This window comes from Chiloscyllium plagiosum, unplaced genomic scaffold (assembly GCF_037043375.1).
Source record: "Chiloscyllium plagiosum isolate Xiang-an unplaced genomic scaffold, Cpla_swu_hap1 HiC_scaffold_3, whole genome shotgun sequence".
Classification (NCBI taxonomy): domain Eukaryota; kingdom Metazoa; phylum Chordata; class Chondrichthyes; order Orectolobiformes; family Hemiscylliidae; genus Chiloscyllium; species Chiloscyllium plagiosum.
Genome location: NW_028270141.1, coordinates 41,482,937 through 41,507,269, shown reverse-complemented (window position 1 = coordinate 41,507,269; position 24,333 = coordinate 41,482,937). Strand labels below are relative to the sequence as shown.

The 24,333-nt window shown below is 43.7% G+C and overlaps 1 protein-coding gene and 1 pseudogene across 1 annotated transcript in view; one reads left to right on the top strand and one right to left on the bottom strand.

Annotated features, from left to right (window-relative positions):
* Nucleotides 1-16,770, bottom strand: part of LOC122542349 (nidogen-1) — a 102,191-nt gene extending 85,421 nt beyond the window's left edge. The window contains exons 1-5 of the mRNA XM_043680037.2: nt 16,534-16,770; nt 15,064-15,363; nt 11,587-11,828; nt 6,012-6,427; nt 654-803 (exon numbers count right to left, since the gene is read on the bottom strand). Of these exons, the coding sequence (XP_043535972.2) occupies nt 654-803; nt 6,012-6,427; nt 11,587-11,828; nt 15,064-15,363; nt 16,534-16,734 (1,309 nt within the window). The 5' untranslated portion in view covers nt 16,735-16,770. The remainder of the gene's footprint in view (nt 1-653; nt 804-6,011; nt 6,428-11,586; nt 11,829-15,063; nt 15,364-16,533) is intronic.
* Nucleotides 8,531-8,639, top strand: LOC122548696 (5S ribosomal RNA; annotated as a pseudogene).
* Nucleotides 16,771-24,333: the final 7,563 nt, after the last annotated feature.

Genomic DNA, 24,333 nt, shown 5'->3' with positions numbered 1-24,333 from the left:
GCTGTGGGTGCTGAGATCAATTAGAGCTTCAAGATTGATTACTCACTATCATTGATTAGGTAATGGCATCAATAGGTAGTATTTGAGGTAAGAGAATAACTGGATAAATGCAGCTGAAGTACAGATTAGGTACAGGCAGCACGGTGGCTCAGTGGTTAGCACTGCTACCTCACAGCACCAGGGTCCCAGGTTCGATTCCAGCTGCAGGCAACTGTCTGTGTGGAGTTTGCACATTCTCCCTTTTTCTGTGTGGGTTTCCTCCCACAGTCCAAAGATGTGCAGGTTAGGTAAATTGGCCTGTAGTGTTAGGTGCATTAGTCAGGGGTAAATGTAGGGGAATGTATCTGGTTGGGTTGCTCTTTGGAGGGTCGGTGTGGACTTGTTAGGCCGAAGGGCCTGTTTCCACACTGTAGGTAATCTAATCTAAACAACCTAAAACAGAAGATGCTGGAAAAGCTGAGCAGGTCTGGCAGCATCTGTAAAGAGAAATCAAAGTTAACATTTTGGATCCGGTGAACCTAAAAAGGACCCAAAGACTGCTCTTTCTAAAGATTACGCATTCAAATACTGCATTCCATTTCTATGTTTTTTCTCTTTCACTAAACTAAGCTTTTTGATCTTGGAATGAAGAATGGGAAGCAGACCAGACTTACCTTCCGCAACACACTGCTTTCCATTTCCATAATAACCCGGATTACAGTGACAGCAGAAACCTGCAACATAGTCTCTGCACTGGCCATGAATCGAACACACATGACGGCTGTTGGCACAGGTGAGCTGTCTTTCTGTATTGTATGAGAAAACTGAGAAAGAGGAAAAAAAATATACCATGAACAAACTTACAGAAAAAAAATTTTCAACCTTAGCTAAATTAGGTTACATTTGGGTGGCACTAACAGAGGTTAGATAGGGATGGGCAGATAAAATGGGTCTCTCATTTATTTACATTTTCAACTGTCAAGAAAAAGACAGATACAGTAGAAGTAGATGCATCTAATAAAGGCCTAATATCAAGAGTACTATACCAATGAACACTTGAAATGGCATGGCATATAAGACTACAGGCTAAGTGCTAGAAAACGGGATTGGAATAGATAGATGCTTGATGATCGGTGAGGGTATAATAGACCAAAGGCCCTCTTTTCATGATGTAAAACTCGATTACTCTATTACAATCTATATCAATTACTTGGATGATGGGACCAAATCTGTGATAGCTAAAATTGCTAATAGCACAAAGATAGGCAGAAAGTGTTAAGAGGACATGAAGACTCGATAAAAGGAATTTAGACAAGTTAAGTGAGGCAGAACAAATTTGTCACATGGAACATATTGTGAGTACACATGGACTTGTTCTCTTTAGCAGAAAAGTATAGAAAAACAGTATACTATTTAAAATCGAGTGAGACTGTAGAACTCAAATGGTACAGAAGGACCTGGATCATGTATCAAGTTTTCACACAGGGTACACCAGATGATTAGGAAGGCAAATTGATGTTTATTGCAAGGGAAATTGAATATCAAAGTAGTGAAGGGTTCCTGCAGCTCTATAGGACCTTAGTTAGACTACAGCTAGAGTGCTAAGCACAGCATTGTTCTCCTTAAGAAAAGATACAATTGCATTCAAACGGAGTTCATTCAACCGATTTCTGTGATGAAACAGCAAGGTTATGATGAAAGGCTGAACAAGCTAGGGCTACACCTATTGGAATTTAGAAGATTGAGAGGTGGTCTTATTGAAACTTAAAACAATCGTAAAGGAACCTGACAAAGTGAATGTCAGCAGGGAGGCAGGGTGTGGGGGGGAAGGAGAAATAAATGTTGGGTGTCTTGGTAGAATTTATAAATGAGAAATGACTAATTTAAGACAGGGAAGATAAAATAATTTTTATCTCAGAGAACAGTTACGTTTGTGGAATTCTCTTCCCAGAAAGCAGTGGAGTCCCAGTAATTGGATTTATTCAAGGCTGAATCTGATTGATTTTTGATTATCAGGTTGAGTTGGGAATTATGAGTCAGGAATTATGATGTGGGGTGGGGAGGGGGTGCGTCCACAAACTGCATAGAGCAGAGCAGGATCAAAAAGGGCCAACTGGCCTTCTCCTGCTTCAAATTCTAGGTGTACTTCAGGGGGAAGAGACACGTGTGGAGCTGCTTGTTACAGCAAATATCATGCCAAGTGGATTCCCATGACAAGCAGGTCCAGAGGGCCACACAGACCTATATCACTGGCACATTCCACACCATGGAAAAGCAACATCAACTGTTTTACCAAATAGGAAACATGTTATGAATTTTTTGCCTAAGTATTACCTGGGCTACTATTTCCAGAGGAGTGCAGAGTACAGGACTGTCACAGGAAAATGATTTTCACATCTGCTGTATTAGAACTTCCCAAAGCCTTTCACAGCATCATAACTGGTCAGAATTTGATGTTTAGATACATAAGGAGATACATGGGAACAGGTAATCAAAATATTAATTAAAGGGGTTGATTCTAAGAAATATTTCAAAATAACAGAGAACAGTTGAAAGGTGATGAAATTTCAGATCTTAAAGTCTAGGCAGCTGAAGATATGGTTGCCATTTGCTGAGTGAAGAAAATTGGGATGCATGAGACCAGAACAGAGGAGCACAGAAACTTTGGAGGAATGATAGAGCTTAGTGATAGATTCGAGAAGCCATGGAGAGATTCAAACTTATGGATATGAATGTTAAAGTCAAGGTATCAGCAATTATACTGATACAGGATGGAAAAGGTTCCGATCCAAAATTAAAACCATATACTTAAAGTGGCACTCAGCCAACCACCGTGACAGGCAAGTTCTCCTGCAGAATAGGATTTTAACCAGACCAGAAAGAAAGCGGTTTGAGCATATTTTAAGACAAAAGATAAAATTACAAATCCAACAGCACTTTAGGAAATGCCAGTACAAAAACTTAAGAACAGTTTATCTTGTAAAACATTATTGATGTAAATTATTCATGAGAAAGGCAAATTCCTTAGCACAATATATCTGTTTTCAGTTGATTAAATCATTGAGCAAGGCGAAAATGAGGACTGCAGATGGTGGAGATTAGAGTCGAAAGTGTGGTGCAGGAAAAGCACAGCAGGTCAGGCAGCATCCAAGGAGCAGGAAAATCAATGTATCGGACAAAAGTCCTTCATCAGGCATTCCTGATGAAGGGCTTTTTTCTGAAACATTGATTTTCCTTCTCCTTGGATGCTGCCTGACCTGCTGTGTTTTTCCTGCGCCACACCCTCGACTCTAAAGCAGTGAGCAGCTGAGTCAGATTGAAAGTATCAAAGTCTTCTATCACTGGCATTTATGAGTCAGCTAATCGACTACAGCAGTGTTAAGGGTACTAAATATTATTCTTCATGTACCCAGCTGGGGTGGGGAAAAGAACTGGCCAGGATTGCTGTCCCTAATCACTACCCAGCAAAAAGGTCTGGTTGAGAACAGATTGAGCCTAACACAAACACAACCTATAAAAAGTAATCTTCACGCAAGTTCCAGGCAATGGTTATCATTGATGATATTGAAAGCAGAAAACCTGATGACATTCAATAGCATTTCCATTGCCAAATCACTCTCAATCTTCTGCAGGGTTGGGGTGTGGAAGGACTAGGATGGTGGGGAGTCACCCAAGGTGACCAGAGATTCAACTGGACAAGCTACATAAATCTTTGGATAACTGGAGAGGCTCATAGACTGGGTATTCTGAGGTTCACTGATTGACTCATATCATGACTGCATACAGCCTCTCCACCAAGTTACACATTGGGAGTTTGATCCTCCATGTGGGCTGCAATTTGTCCCATCCAACAAATGTAATACTAAGACTAGTCAAGATTTCTTTGACTGCATCTCCATGCAAATTCTAACATGTAGAATCTCTGCAGTGTTTTGGAATAACAACAACTGCATTACTATTTCTTCACTACTACTGGGAAAAGTCCTGGAATTCCTTCCTTAACCACATTGTCATAGGCTGCAGAAGTTCAAATTATCTTGCTGCCATCTTCTCAGAGGTAATTAGGAATAAATGTTAGTCTTGCCAGCAATGCCTAGACTTTGAGAGCATTTTAAATTCATTTTGAATAGTCACAATAGATGCGATTCTACCAGCGCACTCCCATGCTGAAACTACATCCCACCAAGGGATTTTCCAGGAATGGGGAATAAATGGAAAACCAATTGAGGATGGAGAAACCACATTTCAGAAAGAAAAAGTCACAAAGCTGGGTGGCAGGGTGAAATGTGAGGAGGATGTTAGGAGAATACAGGGTGACCTGGACAGGCTAGGTGAGTGGATGGATGCATGGCAGATACAGTTTAATGTGGATAAATGTGTGGTTATCCACTTTGGTGGCAAGAAAATGAAGGCAGATTACTACCTAAATGGAGTCAAGTTAGGTAAAGGGGCAGTACAACGAGATCTAGGTGTTCTTATACATCAGTCAATGAAAGCAAGCATGCAGGTACAGCAGGCAGTGAAGAAAGCTAATAGCATGCTGGCCTTCATAACAAGAGGAATTGAGTATAGAAGCAAAGAGGTCCTTCTGCATCTGGAATATTGTGCGCAGTTTTGATCTCCAAATTTGAGGAAAGACATTCTGGCTATTGAGGGAGTGCAGCGTAGGTTCACGAGGTCAATTCCCGGAATGGCAGGACTATCTTACGCTGAAAGATTGGAGCGACTGGGCTTGTATACGCTTGAGTTTAGAAGGCTGAGAGGGGATCTGATTGAGAGGTATAAGATTATTAAAGGATTGGACACTCTGGATGCAGGAAGCATGTTTCCGCTGATGGGTGAGTCCCGAACCAGAGGACACAGTTTAAAAATAAGGGGTAGGCCACTTAGAACAGAGTTGAGGAGAAACTACTTCACCCAGAGAGTGGTGGGTGAATGGAATGCTCTGCCCCAGAGGGCTGTGGAGGCCAAGTCTCTGGATACCTTCAAGAAAGAGTTGGGTAGAGCTCTTAAGGATAGTGGAATCAAGGGTTATGGGGATAAGGCAGGAACAGGATACTGATTGAGGATGATCAGCCATGATCATGATGAATGGTGGTGCAGGCTCGAAGGGCAGAATGGCCTACTCCTGCACCTGTTGTCTATAAAAATCAAGACATCAAGAAAGGAGAAAGTGGAATTCAAGAAAATACAGGATACATTCAGAATTTTAAAATCATACAGTGGCTTTTTCAATTTCAGGACTGAATTTGGCTAAAATCATGAAACACAATATCTGCACACATTACTACCCTTAGATCAAACTCATTCATTGAGCAAATTCACAAGTATTTCAAGAAAAGAGAGTTGGTTGGAGGGATGCATTGTGCCACAAGTTGCATTTCCTTTCCTCACCCTTTATGTTGTAATATTCTTGTGCTTCATCTTGTGCTGAAGTGCAAAATAATAATGTTATGGTATGGAAAGCAGGGCAACTGAGACCTCATGAATGCCAGGACCAACAACATATTTATTAACCACCGAAATTTAAAGGACAGAGAAATAACAGAGAAGGCAAGAGCACAAATTAATGTCAACTGCATGCAGAAAAATAAATACAGGGTTAGGGTGGATTGGAAGGAGACCCTTATTTGATAAAATTTTGGATTAAAATTTCTCTAGGACTAATTTACTGCCTGGAGGAGAGAGTCAACAGTTTTATTGTTACCTTTCCAGGCCAAGCCTCTTAATTTTCATGTCAGACCCATAAACCGCATCACGAACAAAGTGTATCTCACTGCATGCCACAATAACTCATATTAACAGGACAAATACAGCAATTTCAAGACCGCAGTTGGGAAGTTCATGACAGAATTTTTCCTCAGTTTTGTTAAAGAGGAGTGATGGAAAACACTTAGCAATTTGTGATCATTCACAACTGCATATAATTTGTTCATCACAAATTACTAGATCATTTTATGCACTCACCCAATTTATGGATTTTATATATAGATAGTTTGTAACAAGTATACATAATCAACAAATCATCATACCATTCCCAGTCACATCCAACTCTGTATCCAACAGTTCAACTCTGCGCTGGGGAAACTGTGGATGCTGGAACTGGACTGGCTTTACTTTGATGTGTGTGCGAACCGGAAACTCCTCCACATAGCGGGGTTCTTCTGGAGCCAAGTTTTCCACATTCTGCTGTGAAGCTACCTTGTACACTACAGCATCCTCTGGTATGCCAACTTTTTCTTCTTCAGGAAGATTATATTCTGGGTCTGATCCATTCTCGGTTATATCCACATAGGAGTTCCTCTGATGGTCAATGGTTGGAACAGTACTAAAAGTACTCTGCACATAATCAGTACGGAACATGCTTACAACAGCAGAAAAAATGGTCTGGTTAGAAGAACTGCCCAGGTGGAAGATCCAAACTCCTTGTTCTCCAGCATTACTGTCTCTGTGAAAATAATAGTTTTATTTTTCCTTTACAGAATGCATTGAAATTGCCATGTTATAAAACTTTCCTTCAAGCATGCATTTTTTTTCCCACTAAATTCCCACTTATTAGGGTCAACCTTATTTTTAAATCTCCTACAAAGTGGAAACATCTTTAAGCTAATCTGATTATCACTTTTAAAAACCTCCTTTTGGCCATCCTTTTCCTAATAATAATTCGTTATAATCAATTAGTTCTGATATCATACTTATTAATCTTGCACTTTTTCCATTGCCTCTACATGCTGTGTGTGTCAGCCATGCTTCTGTTGGTAGCCCACACGTCTGAATCACAAGGTTCCAGTTCCATGCAAGAGTTTCAAATCAAAACAAGTTTAGCATTCAAGACAAATTTAAGACAAGTTTAGCATTACTTGTCTGTTTTTTAATTCTGGGAAACATAGAACATAGAACAATACAGTGCAGAACAGGTCCTTCGGCCCTCGATGTTGCACTGACCTGTGAACTAATTTAAGCCCATCATCCTACACTATCCCATCATCATCCATATGCTTATCCAAGGACTGTTTAAATGTTCCTAATGTGGATGAGTTAACTACATTGGCAGGCAAGGCATTCCATGCCCTTACCACTCTGGAGTAAAGAACCTACCTCTGACATCTATCTTAAATCTATCACCCGTCAATTTGCAGCTATGCCCCCTCATACAAGCAGATGTCATCATCCTTGGAAAAAGACTCTCACTGTCCACCCTATCTAATCCTCTGATCATCTTCTATGTCTCTATTAAATCCCTTCTTAGCCTTCTTCTCCCCAATGAAAACAGACCCAAGTCCCTCAGCCTTTCCTTATAAGACTTTCACTCCAGACCAAACAACATCCTGGTAAATCTCTTCTCCACCTTTTCCAATGCTTCCACATCCTTCCTGTAATGGGGCGACCAGAACTGCACACAATATTCCAAGTGTGGCAGCACTAGCATTTTGTACAGTTACAACAAGACATCACGACTCTGGAACTCAATCAATAAAACCTAACACACCGTATGCCTTCTTAACAGCACTCTCAACCTGGGTGACAACTTTCAGGGATCTATGTACATGGACACCAAGATGTCTCTGCACATCTACACTACCAAGAATCTTTCCATTGACCCAGTATTCTGCCTTCCTGTTATTCTTCCCAAAGTGAATCAACTCACATTTATCTGCATTGAACTCCATTTGCCAACTTTCAGCCCAATTCTGCAGTTAATCCCAAGACTCCCTACAACCTGCAACATTCTTCCACACTATCCGCCACTCCATGACTTTAGTATCCACCTATGCTTGCATCCAAGTCATTTATAAAAATGACAAACAGCAATGGTTCCAAAACAGATGGTTCCTTGTGGCACACCACTAGTAACCGGACTCTAGGCTGACCATGTTCCATCAACCACCACTCATTGCCTTCTGACAGAAAGCCAGTGTCTAATCCAAACTGCTAAATCACCTTCAATCCCATGCCTCCACATTTTGTCCAATAGCCTACCATGTGGAACCTTATCAAAGGCTTTACTGAAGTCCACATACACCACATCAACTGCCCTACCCTCATCCACATGCTTGGTCACCTTCTCAAAAATCTCAATAAGCTTTGTGAGACACGACCTGCCCATGACGAATCCATGTTGACTATTTAACCAAATTGTTACTTACTAGAGGATTATAAATCCTATCTCAAGACTTTTCCTACAACAGACGCAAGGCTCACTGGTCTATAACTACCTGGGTCATCTTTACCTCCTTTCTTGAACAAGGGCATAACATTTGTAATCCTCCTGTCCTCTTGTACTAAACCTGTAGACAATGACGACTATAAACACTGAGACTAATTAACAATGCAACATTTTACCACATGTATGAGTTTAACATGCGCATCAATTAGTGGCACTATCTTACCTTGACTTTTCTTTTGATATTTATGCATCTGTTGAAGACTTTACATTGTTTTATAATCTAATACTGTTGTTTCACCTTGCTTCCCCATTTTTAAAAAAAAACTATTTGTAATATATCATCCTTAACCGATATTATTTTATTTTAATGCAAAATGAAAAAGAACTGGCGGCCATACTAGTCTGAAAACACCTGATCTCGGAAGCTAAGCAGACTTAGGTCTGGTTAGTACTTGGATGGGAGACCGCCTGGGAATACCAGGTGCAGTAGGCTTTTAAGGTCGGCACGGTGGCTCAGTGGTTAGCACTGCAGCCTCACAGCACCAGGGTCCCAGGTTTGATTCCAGCCTCTGGTGACTGTCTGTGTGGAGTTTGCACATTCTCCCCGTGTCTGCGTGGGTTTTCTCCGGTGGTCCGGTTTCCTTCCACAGTCCAAAGTTGTGCAGGTTAGGTGAATTGCCCATAGCTGAAAAATGTGTTGCTGGCAAAAGCGCAGCAGGTCTGGCAGCATCCAAGGAGCAGGAGAATCGACGTTTCGGGCATAAGCCCTTCCTGAAGAAGGGCTTATGCCCAAAACATCAATTCTCCTGCTCCTTGGATGCTGCCTGACCTGCTGCGCTTTTGACAGCAACACATTTTTCAGCTCTGATCTCCAGCATCTGCAGTCCTCACTTTCTCCTAAATTGCCCATAGTGCGAGGCGCATTAGTCAGAGAGAATGGGTCTGGGTGGGTTACTCTTTGGAGGGTCGGTGTGGACTGGCTGGGCCGAAGGGCCTGTTTCCACACTGTAGGAAATCTAATCTAATTTAAACTGCAGATGTTGGAGATCTGAAATAAAGGCAGAAATAGCTGAAGAAACTCAGCTGCTCTGGCAGCATTATGGAGAGAAAATACAGTTCAAGTTCCAAGCCCCAGTGTCTCTTCTTCAGAACTAATAGCAGCTGAGAAAAGGTGATGATCATAAATACTTCCTCTAGGCATTTCTGCCTTTGTTAGTTATCATTTTTCACTCTTGCTTTTAATGTTTATGTAGTCAGTGTATGCCCTAAGTTGCAATTCATTCATACTCTTTGTTCTTCAACATCTCACTGGGTGCTGATAGTGTAGAATAAAAACTGCATGATGATATGTAGCTGAAGACATGGATTACTAAATGAGACATAATCAGATTACAAACTACAGCTAATCAAAAATCTCTGGGGATCTAAAAAAAGGCATACAGTTACAGACTTGAAGATAGCCTACTGTTTTTCAACGTAATGGAAGAATTTACAACCATTGTCAGAATGGAGGAAAATGGTTTTGATAACAAACTTGAAGAAAACATGCTGCCTTGGCAGAGAAATGGCTTGAACTGCGTGTAACATTGTTACATTGAAGGTTACAAAGATAGCATTTTAGTAACAAACACATTTATCCATGAGAGAAGAAGGACCGAAAGTCTTAACACATCAACAGAAAATCTTTAATGTAGGTTGGTTTTCTACAAATGTAAAAGGGCAGCTATCACCCTAATTAGTATATTAATCTTTAAATTCAATGCAATCGTACTGGAAGCAAACAATGGAATGCACATCCTGCGTATGCACAGATAGTGTCAGTCTGTAACTGTTTAAAGTGAGAGATGCTTTAAATGCAGCTCTGCTTTCTATAACCAAACAATGCTCCCTGCTACACTTGATGCTCTGTAACTGTTTCCATTTCAACATATTTTTGGAGCTATATTTATGATGGAAAGTTTTAAGATGAAGGCTTGCAATTAATGAAGCAATGCTGTTTTTTTCAACAGTTATTCCAGTAGCGAATTCAAAAAGCCTGAAAGTGACACCTGTCAAAACATTTTTACAAAATTCATAAAATAATTAGGACAAAAATTAAGAACCAATGTGGAACTCAAAACCTTGACCTTGGAATTAAAAGAGTTCCATTACCACCAAGTGAGGCTGTGTAGGAAATTTCTGCATTTATCCAAATTGCTCTCTTGTTCAAAGAAATGCAATTTTAATGAAGTAGCTGTGGTTACATAAGGTCTACAAGTGGCAGCTCTTAGGTATTTTAAAAATCACTGCACCACTTGCTACCCATCAACAGGAATGACACCAGAAACAGATGTGTGCATACCAGTGATTGCATTGTAGGCTGAATACACACAACAGTTCCTGACAACTTTCTGGTTGTCAGCAGGAGTCTTATCATCAAATGAAAGGATTGTCTGGTAACCTCATCTTTGACACTATATACTGTTCCTGCTTGAATAAGGACTGAAACATGTGGAGATCAGCATGGTCCTTTCTATGCATCACAGCTGCATAAACCATCCATTCTATGCATATACTGTATACTTACCACAACATACAAGCTTAGCCAAGATATGAAAGGTCACTAACGAAATAAGCTTATATACAAGATTCCATTCCCACTAGGCATCAAATGTAAGTGGTACACTGAAGAACAGTTTAGTCATTTAGTTTTTCATGCCTATTCTGCCAATCAATTAGATCATGGCTTCTCAACTCTAATTACCAGTCTTGGTACCAAAATCCTCAGCACCCTTTCCTAACTAAAATATATCCAAAATTACAGCCTTGAATTTCTTAACCAAACCCAAAGCCTTAGCAGCTTTTTAGGAGACACAGGTTCAGACTTTCATAACCCTTTGAGGGGTTGAAAATGCCAGTCCCAATTGCGAACTTTTCTGATCCCCATGTTCCAGGCTTTCCCCCCATGCCGGGGAAAATAATCTGTATATTTCCATTCCAATTCTTAGGCATCTTAAAATGTCTCAGTTAAGTCACTTAATCTTATAAACAGGAGGGAACAATGCAACATGTTCTTAAAACGGAAGCTGTCAAACAAAGAAAACCAAAGTCAATAAGCTTTCCTGACCACCATAAACATAAGGACATGAGGACACATTTTCTCTTGAGATCCTTATATATTTAAAAAAATGTCAAAAAACTTTACATGGCAACAAAGAACAGCAATAGCTTTTTTCACTTAGGGTGGAAATCACAACAGGATAGAATCACAAAATTCTACAGCACCAAAAGAGGACGTTCAGATCATTGTGTTTTATCAACTGAGCTATTTAATTCACACCAATATTCCTTCTCCAAAGCCCTGTAAGTTTCTCTTTGACAAATATTTGTCCAATTTCTGTCTGACAGAAGGAATAAAGATTAAGAGACATTTCAGATGAAGAAATGTTAAATTTGCTTACTGGTAAAGGTTTTTAACAGATTGTTCGCTGCCAGATGTAACTGCATACGACGGTCCCTCGAGTGTAAATAGCACAAAACTGCTTTCCCCTCTGCTGAAGCCCACTCGAGCTGGTAATTCTAAGTCAATGTTATTTGCTGATTTGGAACGTGTTCCATAAAACTGCAAGCCATCTTCAGGGTAGAGCAGAATAGCATAGGAGCTGGATTCATCAGAAGCCAATATCACCTGGAAGGTATTTCTCTGGTAACACAAAAAGCCATCAAGATATCATTTCACATAGAGTCATAGAGATGTACAGCATTGAAACAGACCCTTCGGTCCAACCCTTCCATGCCGACCGGATAGTCCAACCCAATCTAGTCCACCTGCAAGCACCCGGCTCATATCCCTCCAAACCCTTCCTATTCATATACCCATCCAAATGCCTCTTAAATGTTGCAATTGTACCAGCCTCCACCACATCCTCTGGCAGCTCATTCCACACACGTACCACCCTATGCGTGAAAAAGTTGCACCTTAGGTCTCTTTTATATCTTTCCTCTCTCACCCTAAACCTATGCCCTGTAGTTCTGGACTCCCCGACCCCTGGGAAAAGACTTGTCTATTTATCCTATCCATGCCCCTCATAATTTTGTAAACCTCTATAAGGTCACCCCTCAGCCTCCGACCCTCCAGGGAAAACAGCCCCAGCCTGTTCAGCCTCTCCCTGTAGCTCAGATCCTCCAACCCTGGCATCATCCTTGTAAATCTTTTCAAGTTTCACATCTTTCCGATAGGAAGGAGATCAGAATTGCACACAATATTCCAACAGTGGCCTAATCAATGTCCTGTACAGCCGCAACATGATCTCTCGACTCCTGTACTCAATACTCTGTACAATAAAGGAAAGCATACCAAACGCCGCCTTCACTATCCTATCTACCTGCGACTCCATTTTCAAGGAGCTATGAACCTGCACTCCAAGGTCTCTTTGTTCAGCAACATCCCTAGGACCTTACCATTAAGTATATAAGTCCTGCTAAGATTTGCTTTCCCAAAATGCAGCACCTCGAATTTATCTGAATTAAACTCCATCTGCTACTTCTCAGCCCATTGGCCCATCTGGTCAAGATCCTGTTGTAATCTAAGGTAACCCTCTTTGCTGTCCACTACACTTCCAATTTTGGTGTCATCTGCAAACTTACCAACTGTATCTCTTATGCTCGCATCCAAATCATTTATGTAAATGACAAAAGGTAGAGGGCCCAGCACCGATCCTTGTGGCACTCCACTGGTCACAGGCCTCCAGTCTGAAAAACAACCCTCCACCACCACCCTCTGTCTTCTACCTTTGAGCCAGTTCTGTATCCAAATGGCTAGTTCTCCCTGTATTCCATGAGAATGTTGGAAGTTATAACAAATTAATCTGCTATGGCTCAGTGTGAATATTCTGACCTCTGAATCAGATAGTTGTGAGTTCAAGCCACCCCCCCCCCCCAGCAACTTGATACATTTACTCTAGGCTGATAACTCCAGACTCCATTGCACTGCTGAAGGTGCTGAGCTTTGGGTGAGACATTAAATCAAAGGGACAGAACAGATCCCACTGCAGTATTTCAGAGACCTGGTCAATTTATCCCACAATGAACACTCAAATCAGTGATCCAGTCATTATAACATGATTGTTTGCAGGAACTTCCACAAAGGGCTCCCAAACTATTTTACAGCCGTTCCCTACATGACCAATGCACAATGGCAGCAGTATGTGCAGGATGCACTGCAACAGCTCACCAAGACCCCTTGGATAGCACCTTCCAAACCTGATATCTCTACCATCAAGAAGGACAAGGGCAGCAGATACCTGGGACATCAGCTGCAAGTTCCCTTCCAACCCACACATCATGTCGACTAGGAACTGTACCATTGTTCCTTCACTATCACTGAGTCAAAGTCTTTGAACTCATTTCCAGAAGCACTGTGGGTATTACCAACATCACATGGGCTGCAGCAGATCAAAAACAGTGCTCATCTCCACCTTCTCAAGGGCAGTTGAGGATGGGAAATAAACATCATCCTAGGCAGTGACATTTGCACAATCAGAGACTGAATTTTACAAGCCAGGAAGACAATTGGTGAAGAAGTCACTGATCAATCCAAGCACACTTTTTGAACAAACTCTATGGATGACTATGTTGGGACAGTTTATAGCACTGCTTCCCAACTTTTTTCTCCCCCCTCAACCACTTAGGCCCAATTTCAAAGCTTGAAAATTGTCATGACCTGATTGTGAGAAGTGTCAGAATGTTCCATGGTGGGGTCATGGTCCAGGGGGAGAAAGGAGGAGCTATTTGAGAGTTGGCGCTTAGCCTCTGCAATGTAGAGGTCAGTCCGCAAAACAATAACAGCACCATCCTTATTGACAGGCTTGATTACAAAGTCAGGGTTGTATCTGAAAGGACAGACTGCAGTCAGTTCAGAAGGAGATATGGGTCAAATGGGTAAGGGGTCAGGGGCAAAGAAATTGAGGTGACCAATATCATGTGATAGTTCTCAATGAATGGGTCATGTGCAGGTGAACAGCCAGAGGGTGGGATCCAAATGGGGGAAAAGTGTTGGAGGTGGGCAAAGGGGTCTTTGGCATAGGGAGAAGACTCTTATCCAAAGAAATAGGTATGGAGGCAAAGACAACAGAAGAACTCATGTTGTGCCCAAAACCAAGTCCTTTGTGGAGTATATAACGCTCAGCATCGGAGAATAGAAGATCATAATAAATACTTAACAAGAGGTGGAGTTGGGAGAGAGGGGATGAAATCAAAGGGAAGAGGCAGAAAGCTAGGTTTTAGAGGGGTATGGGAATCCCCAAGTTGCTGCATCTTATGTATTCCTTTATGCCTGAAAGGAAAAGAAAAAAGGTTTCTTGTCAGAACAGCAAATGAGTTGGAGGATAAAGGGGAACTGGGGAAGCAGGGCAGCACTATGTGGTGTTGTTGGAGCGAGAGGTCGAAATAGTGCCAGGTGTCACCATATGCACAGTGTGGGAATCTTAGGATCCGATGAGAACAGCTGTCTGAGGCAAGTCTCAGGATTGTGCACTAAAAATTTACTCCCACTCATTTGAAGAAGTCAATTTTACTAATAGTCACTCCAGCACTGGTACTGTATTCCAAGCAATCTCTGGCTTTACCATAATCTAAATCCTGAACATTAAGCATTTCATATAGTTATAGAAGGGATTTTGTTAAGGCACATATCATGATCTCATCTAAATATCAGCACGTACCTATACCAGGAGACAGTGAACATCCATTTGGAATGCGCCATAATGTTTTAACATCCCCTCCCTAGCCTAGGGCATTTATTGCAAATGTGACCCTTTTCCTGGATCATTAGCTAACTCAGCAGAGGACAGGATTTACTTCCAACATGAAACCCAGTAAGTAACTTCTCCTTCTGATTTCCCATTTATTTCACTCTAGGATTGTACCGAGCTCATTACCTTATTCTGTGGTTGGTCTCCTCGTCTGAGCTCCTCATGAGCGGTCACATTGGCCCAAGTGGCAATGAAAATGTTGTCTGGATTGAAGTTTAGGTCAGGGAAACCTTTGCTTATCATCAATGCAGTACGATGGAGGATTTGTGGTGATGACTCCTGCCTGTAGTAGATCTTCCCCACTTCATCAGAAGTGTCCAGATCAGCCAGAAATGCTGCAATCGCACCAAATCTTGGTGGAAAAGTGTCGACATAATTTACTTCTGCAGAAGGTTTGCTGATGGTAATGATTCCATTTGTGTTTACCTTTAGTCACACAACAGATCACAGGTATGATTTTCAAAATTATATACATATATATTTTTAAAAACAGAAAATAATTCTTCTTGCGCTGTACGACCCTAATTACACGTGAAATCACAGCTCACAGCCACCAGAAACGAGATCATTCAGCACCTCCATCCTGTACTGCCATTCAAATATACTATAACTGGTCTGTGTCTCAGCCATAACATCTTCTGATGTCCTTTCACACACATAAAAAAATCAAATTTTCTACTAACTCCATTACCTAGATCTTTTCTGACAAAGTATGTACCAGTTTGGTTCATTACTGAATAAATTAACTCAAAGTTCAAGGTTGTGTCCCTTCAGCTCGATCCTCTCCACCCACCCTCCTCCCAAGAGGAAATAATCTCTGCTAATATACTCTCCTTAGAACATGCTAAACTACTTGGTTTTCGGAATTACTGCCCTGAAGGATGCAACCAGATGAAACCCTATTTTCTCCAATCACCTGCAATATGCACACTAAAAACAGAAACAGCTTCTCGCGGGAATCAAATTGCCTGACTTTAGACTCGAGAACTAACTTTCCACACAAACTTGATCAACGGGCAGTTAAACCAGATCCAGAAAACTAAATTGAAAAAGAAAACACACAGGAGGCTGATGATCGAAGAAACAGAGAGATTGTTGAAAATAAACAAATTCCTACGCCGACCACCTTAAATGAGGGATGGACTCATTTCTGATGTCGGTCATTCCATCTTCACTTAATTTTTATAGGTGGATATTTCAACATGTGCACAACTGCACGAATATATGTAACATATTTATCTGCCTTCACGCAACAGTTTAATCTGATGTTATCACGAAAACTGAACCAATGAAGTTTACGGTTGACGCTAACTAAAAAGTCTTTGAAAGGCTGGTCTAAACGGTTGAAATTCCAATTAAAACGAACATATTTATTAATCATTAGATAGTGGGCACAAGTAGGGTTTTTTTGCCCCTCGCCTTGGAACCATCGACAAAATAAATAATAAAATATTTGATCAATGGTTTCTCACAGGAATGAAATCCTCCCTCCCCGCCCATCCAGAAAAAAATCACAAGATTTCTTCCCAGCAGCAAACTTGGGAAGACTTTTTTGTTAACTTTTTTTTTCCGGATGAGGAATTACCAGGTACTTACATAAAGGTTTCTAACAGTCCTGTCGAATAGACGCAGCGTTTGGCCCAACTTGACCGGCTCCGAGGTGACATCGTCCCCGGGAGCTAGCAACTTGTCCCCAGCGTCCTCCCCATGAGGGTAAAGTTCTCCTGAGGAGAGACCGCTCACAACAGCCGCCCGTAGCAGGACAGCCAGGAGCCACACTCTCTCCATCGGCATCATGCCCACAATCCAGACCGCTCCACAACTCACTGTGCCCAACTGACTGTCCGCGCCCACTCCCCACAGCAAACAGCGCCAGACCAGCCCCAGTAAACCACTGCAGCGCCCAATCACCAACACTCACTCCGCCCAGCTCAGCCTGAACGACAGCTCAACCCAGCCCGTTGCAACCTCAACCTCTCCGGAACCGCCTTTGGCTCATTGAAGACCACACGTTCAGTCACTCTCAAACTCCCGCTTCATGCACACGATCGTATTCATTCAAAACAGTCAGACACACGTGCATTTATTATATTAGAGTCATAGAGATGTACAGGGCGGAAACAGACCCTTCGGTCCAACTCGTCTATGCCGGCCAGATATCCTACGCTAATCTACTCCCATTTGCCAACACTTGGCCCATATCCCTCTAAACTGTTCCTATTCATATACCCATCCAGATGCCTTTTAAATGTTGCAATTGTACCAGCCTCCACCACTTCCTCTGGCAGCTCATTCCATACATACACCACCTTCTGTGTGAAAAAGTTGCCCTTTAGGTCCCTTTTATATCTTTCCCCTCTCAATCTAAATCTATGCCCTCTAGTTCTGGACTATCCCACCCCAGGGTGTTTATCCTATTCATGCCTCTCATGATTTTATAAACCTCTATAAAGTCACCCTTCAGCTTCAGATGCACCAAGGAAAACAGTTCCAGCCTATTCAGCCTCTCCCTACAACTCAAATCCTCCAACCCTGGCAATATCATTGTAAATCTTTTCTGAACCCTTCCAAGTTTCACAACATCCTTCCGATAGTATTAACCTGATTTATAAAAGTATTAGAACTTAAGAAGTCCACAAATATAATCTTACGTCGCTTCGACACTGCCCTCCGTTTTAAAGATAAACTAATATTCAGTTGAAGCATACAACAACTAGATTAGGTTTTAACTATCTTCTCTCAAGCAGGGCGATTGTCCTGCAGTCAGCATCACAGTGAACCAATCCAGGGAAAGTCAGCAGTTATAAGGTACTCAGCTTTGTATATTGGCAGTAACGTAGCTAATGAGTTTCAACTGACATGAAACCATTACCTGGAGTATGTTGGGTATGTCTTTATTCCTCTTATCGAGCGCTTTGTATGTGGTGTCCCTGCCAACACGGTCCATCTTTGACCTCTAGATGAAGTGGAAGATGGCTTGGGTGACTGCAAAAGCACAGGTTCAAGGAATGAGTCAGACCTGCACCCCATACAATAACACCAAGAGTATCTCACACTGATGACCAGGGTTTCTACCCAAAATGTAGAGGGAGCAGTGCTCCCATTAGCCAAGTTTCTGCCTCACCATGGCGGCACACTCCTTCCAAGTTTTTGCACACACCCAGCCTGTCCAAACCATATTCCCAGCATCTTCTGTCCTGACGGTGAAGGGTACAAAGGATTGATTGGCCCAGTCCCAAAGAACATAGCCTTGCTCTTGCCTCCTTGGCTCCTGAGGCCAGTTTAAACTGGTTGCAGATGCTCATGCTGACAGTGAAATTGAGCAGAAAATGGCAATGTGATCCACATACAGGATGTAAATCACACACAAACATTGTTATTGCAGTCTCAATCAATGATGGACAATGAGAAATCTTCCCAATCAGATCTGAAATCTGGCAAGGTTGACCATTTCCTGATGCCTTGTTTGCGTGTTGCATTGAACCTTTTACTGAGGAAGGGGTGACTATTCCAGGCAGGGAGACTTGCAGGTCATCCTCTATATAGATGCATGTTGTTTCCTGCTCGGATCTGCTGTCAGTGCACAGACACATAAGCATATGCAACCATTTCAAACTGGTCTCGGGAGCCAAGGTAAGTTGAGGCAAGAACAAGGCCATGTTTTTTAGAACTTTGACCGACTGATCTTATACCCTTCACCATCAGGGCAGATGATCTGATGGTCAGGAGAGGCCAAGGCATGTACCAAACGTGGGAGGAGGTTATCATCAAGGTGAGGCAGAAACTGGGCAGACCGGAGTACTACTCCCTCTCCATTGTGGGTGAAAAACCTTGTCATCAGGTGTGAGGTACTGTTGGTGTAGTTGTAGATGCCTTAGATCTAACCTATTCCCCAAGCCTGCACCACCCCAATCATCTGACCCACCTTCCACTTCATCTGGCGATCAAAGATGGACTGTGTCCACAGGGACAGCATAGAAAATGTTCTAGATAACAGGGTAAGAAGGTACCAATGCTACCCTCATCCTCATGACCACCTTTGTGAATGGACCCTCAGTACAGAAGCACCAAGAGAAGTACTGAGGTTTTACTACCCTAAGTGTTGCAAAGGAGGGGTCTGGATATGTTGCTGTGGAGTGCTTCCAGTAGTTAGACCAATCTGTATCGCCTGTTGTTCATGGAAAAATTTGCAAAGAAAAGCACCTGTGACCACAAGACAATCAGGAAGTGATCAGTATGGAGCGTCCTCGAGACTCTGTGGGAAAAGAGGGTTGATCCTGTCAAAGTCATTGGGGAGATTGCCTCGTCACCAGAACATCCCAACAAGCATCGAGACATAGCTTAGCTGCTGGTGAGAAGAGCACTGCCCATCAGATCCTTCATTGTATGCCCAGTCTTTGTGTGCCATCGCACAATATCTTCAAAGCACTGCACTAGTGAGGAGTCTGTCACTCACCTTCTTCTGGAAAGCGCCTTTGTAAAGAAGGTCTGGAGAGCAATGTAATGGTTTTTGTCAAGGTTTGTCCCGAGCAGCTCTGTGACACAGGAGTCTATGCTCTATGGGCTGTTTTCTGGGACACAAACTGAGAAAAATATTGACTGTTATAGAGTCATAGAGTCATAGAGATGTACAGCATGGAAACAGACCCTCAGTCCAACCTGTCCATGCCGACCAGATATCCAAACCTAATCTAGTCCCACCTTCCAGCACCTGGCCCATATCCCTCCAAACCCTTCCTATTCATATACCCATCCAAATGCCTCTTAAATGTTGCAATTGTACCAGTTTCTACCACATCCCCTGGCAGCTCATTCCAAACACATACCACTCTATGCATGAAAAAATTGCCCCTTAGGTCTCTTTATTGGCCCATCTGGTCCAGATCCTGTTATAATCTAAGGTAACCCTCTTTGCTGTCCACTACACCTCCAATTTTGGTGTCATCTGCAAACTTACTAACTGTACCTCTTATGCTCGCATTCAAATCATTTATGTAAATGACAAAAAGTAGAGGGCCCAGCACCGATCCTTGTGGCACTCCACTGGTCACAGGCCTCCAGTCTGAAAAACAACCCTCCACCACCACCCTCTGTCTTCTACCCTTGAGCCAGTTCTGTATCCAAATGGCTAGTTCTCCCTGTATTCCATGAGATCTAACCTTGCTAATCAGTCTCCCATGGGGAACCTTGTCGAATGCCTTACTGAATATCACATCTACTGCTCTGCCCTCATCAATCTTCTATGTTACTTCTTCAAAAACCTCAATCAAGTCTGTGAGACATGATTTCCCACACACAAAGCCTGGTGAAACTTGTCGGTCTTCTGCTATAAACAGTTGACCTCAACTAAGTGTTGCAGACTGGCACATTTGAAGGGACTGGCACACTACATGCTGAGTGTTTAGAAAAAAATTTACAGGATGTAACTGGGACTGGAGGGTTTGAGTTATAGAGATAGGCTCGATGGGGACTTTTTTCACTGAAGCGTAGGTGGTTGAGGGGTGACCTTATAGAAGTTTACAAAATCATGAAGGGCGGAGGTGATGCATATGTTTAAGGTGAGAGAAAAACAATTTTAAAAAGGTGGTTTGTTTGCAGATTGAACTGGGAGAGTACGTGGTGGATACAGGTACAATTAAAAAAGATTAAAAGACATTTGGATATGTTCATGAATAAGAAAGATTTGGAGGGATACAGACCAAATGCATGCAAGTGAGACTTGCTCAGTTTGGGACCATGGTCAGCATGGACTAGTTGGACCAAAGGGTCATTTTCCATGCTGTATGACTCTATAACCCTAAGGATTGTGGCAACTGCAACTAAGGCGCAGTGGGGAAAGACCATTATTGTAAGGTCTTTCTGCCGAAATATAACAAAGGTCCATTCAGTTCTTAGATCCACCACATTGCCTCAAAATAAGTGTAAATAGTTCTCTGCATGAGTAGAAAATGTATTTGTTTTGCAGCTGCAAAGAAGCTTTCAAAAATGTCAAATTCAAAAGTATTTTTTTTCTCTCTCTGCAAAGACAGTATTGAATTAGAATAGGACCTTTAGTGTGTACTTACAGATAATCTTTAATGAATAAATTTAAATTTTGCAATTTAAAAAATGGGCAGAACATCCTGCAGTCAGCATTGCAGTGAAGCTGACTGTGGTGACTATCCTGCAATCAGTATCGGGGGGTAAGCAGGTTGGGGAGAGTATCCTGCAGTCAGCATCGTGGTGATGCAAGCTGTGGAGAGTATCCTGCAGTCAGCATCGTGGTGATGCAGGCTGGGGAGAGTATCCTGCAGTCAGCATCGTGGTGATGCAGGCTGGGGAGAGTATCCTGCAGTCAGCATCGTGGTGATGCAAACTGGAGAGAGTATCCTCTGCTGGAGTGCTGCGGGTTCGATGCAGTGGACGTGTACTGCCAGCAGGATTTCCCTGGGGCAGGCTATTTCGACGTGACCTTCAGGAGTGTGAAGAATTGCGAGCAGCTCCTGAAGGTCTTCAAGTAGAAGGAAGGGGAACCTCTGTTCTCCATCTTGTCAGCGGTCCCGTTGTGTGTGCTTCCTGCGCAGAGGAGTCGGGTTGTTACCCCCACGTCCCAGCAGCTGATGTCCTGACCTTCCTGAGAAGATATGTCCAGGTCAAGGGAGAAAGCACGGATGTGGTCGATCCTTTCAGGATCTGGACCAGCAAGCGGCAGGCCAGGGTAACCCTGAGGGTCGATGCCAGTAGGAACATCCTCCACCCACCCTCCAGCTTTGCAATCAGAGGAAGCAGAGGTTACCTGACATACGCAGGGCAGCCGAAAGTGTGCTGAACCTACGGGAGGTCAGGCCACATGGTGATGGATTGTAAGATGACCATCTGTCGAAACTGCTAGCAGGAAGGCCACCCGACCAAGGAATGTAAAGAGGCCAAGAACTGTAATCTGTGCGGAGAGGCAGGCCACATGTACAAGACCTGCCCAAGATGAGGGGCCGCCACATACGCACAGATGGCCGGAGGTGGCAATGCGAGCCGTGAACCGCATAAAACTAGCAAGATATCACAAACCAGCAGGGGAATGGTGTCTGGTGGCACCCAGAAGGAAGGTCAGGCAGTAGCGGAGCAGACGGCAGACAGCGGGGAGGTGCAGCAGCCGATCCAAGCTCCTTCAAGACAGAGGAAGGAAATGGAAGAGAAGGGAACAAGGAAGGCAGAGGATTGGATTACTGTCAAAAGCAGGAAGAGGAAACCTCACCAGGCTCCCAAAGCCACCTAGCAAAGGGGGAAACGACACCTACACGACAAGGATACAGGCAGCTGTTCCGACGGTGAGGACGGGTGCAAGGAGGGTCGGCACCAGAGGAAGAGACAGAGCGCGGCGTGGGAGAAAGGAGGGCAGCACTGCCCAAACAGGAAAAGACGATCCCTCTGAGGGGATGGGTAAAGACCACCCCCCACCCGGTGAGAACCAAGAGTTATCCACCGCCCCACAGTTCCAGGTAACTGGGAGCAGCGGTCCTGTGATAGCCCCGCTGTCAGACAGAGAACTGGACCGTGCGGACCCTGGGCCCAACCCGAAGACACCAGAGCGGGGAAATGGCCCCAGCGTGGAGCCGGACAGCTACCTCAGCCCTGGGAGGGTCCAGCAGTTTGCTGTCACCACGGGGATGCACACAGCTACCCCAGAGAGGCAAGACCAGCAGCAAATGGACACTGGTAGCCTCGTAAACTGTTAAAATGGTGATAAAAATTGCCAGCATCAATGTGTGTAGCATCAAATCTGCTACACAATGTGTTTCTATGATGGCCTTCCTGGCCAACGTTAAAGCCGATGTCCTGTTTCTGCAGGAGTGTGGGATACTGCACCTCAGCAGATACAGGAGATGGTCAAGCACGTGGGCCCATGCGCCGTCAGTTTGGTCAGGGGGCAATGACAGCCGCGCCTCTGGCCTGGTTATCCTGTTGCGAGGAGGCAACTTCACCATCTCCGAGGACAAGGAGGTGGTGGGCGGGCGCCTCCTTGTCACTGACGTCATGTACAGGAATGCTCCCCTGAGACTGATTAATGTGTACGCCCCAGTGGATAAAAGTGAATGGTTGGACGTCCTGCAGCAGCTTCCACTGTTGCTGGCTACGTCCAGGCCGGTCATTCTGGCCGGAGACTTCAACTGTGTCATTGATGCAAATGGATGATCCGGCGGGGGGGACAGTAATCTGGACATCACGTCCAGACTCCTGATGGAAACGGTAAAAATGCCAAGCTGCATGACATCATCAGCACCCCTGCAGAAGGAGCACAGCGTAGATACACCTGGTCACGGGCAGACGGGTCTATATGCTCAAGGATAGATTACCTGTTTGTGTCCCAAACGTTCTCGGTCAGATTCACCGACGTCAAGCCGGTGTTCTTCTCTGACCACTGCCTCCTGCTGGCCGACTGTCAACTACAGGACGAGCAGGAGGCTGGTAAGGGAACGTGGAAGATGAACACAAAGCTGTTGACCCTGGGAAACATTGAGGAGCTCAACAGGGACTACATAGGTTGGAGAACCGTGAAGCCCCAGCAGTAAAAGGGAACAGTAAAAGGGAAACAGTAAAAGGGAACATCAAGAGGTTCTTCATCCTCAAAGGTGTTCAGGAGGCGAGAGAGAGACGGGGAAAACTGTCCCAGCTTCAGGAAAGTATGCAGAACCTGCTCCTGCTGCAGATGATGGGGGTCGATGTCACAGACGACCTCAAGGAGGTGAAGGGCCAGCAAGTCTCGCTCTTTGCCTCGGAGTCCTCCAAGATAATCTTCAAGTCCAGGGTCCGCTCCGTGGAGCAGGTCGAGACTTGCTCACTTTTCTTCTTCCAGAAGGTGCACAAAGAGAGCTCCGTTCTCAGCAGCCTGAAGGAAGAAGATGGCTCGATAACGTCATCTCAGGCTGACATTATGAGGATCAGCAAAGTCTGTATGACTCAAAGCCAACCAACAGCGCGGCCTCCCAGTCGTTCCTGTCCTCCATCACGGAGGTCTTAGACAATAGAACACGGGAGAGGCTGGACCAGCCGCTATCTCTGGACGCACTGACCAAGGCCCTCAAGTCCTTCGAAAAGAATAAAACTCCTGGAAACGACAGCTTACCGGTCGAGCTCTATTCTGCTCTATGGGACTAGATTGGCCAGGACCTGCTGGAGGTGTATGTCAGTATGCTTCTGGCAGGTACCATGAGCGAATCCATGAGAAAAGACATCATCACCCTCATCTACAAGCGGAAGGGGGAGAGGGAGGAAATCAGAAATTGGAGACCAATCTCCCTATTGAATGTGGATTACAAAATTTTGTCAAAGGTTAACGCCAACCGGGTCAGGTCTGCTTTGGTGTTGGTGATTCACCCTGACCAAACCTGTGCTGTACCGGGCAGGAAGATCGCTGAGAGT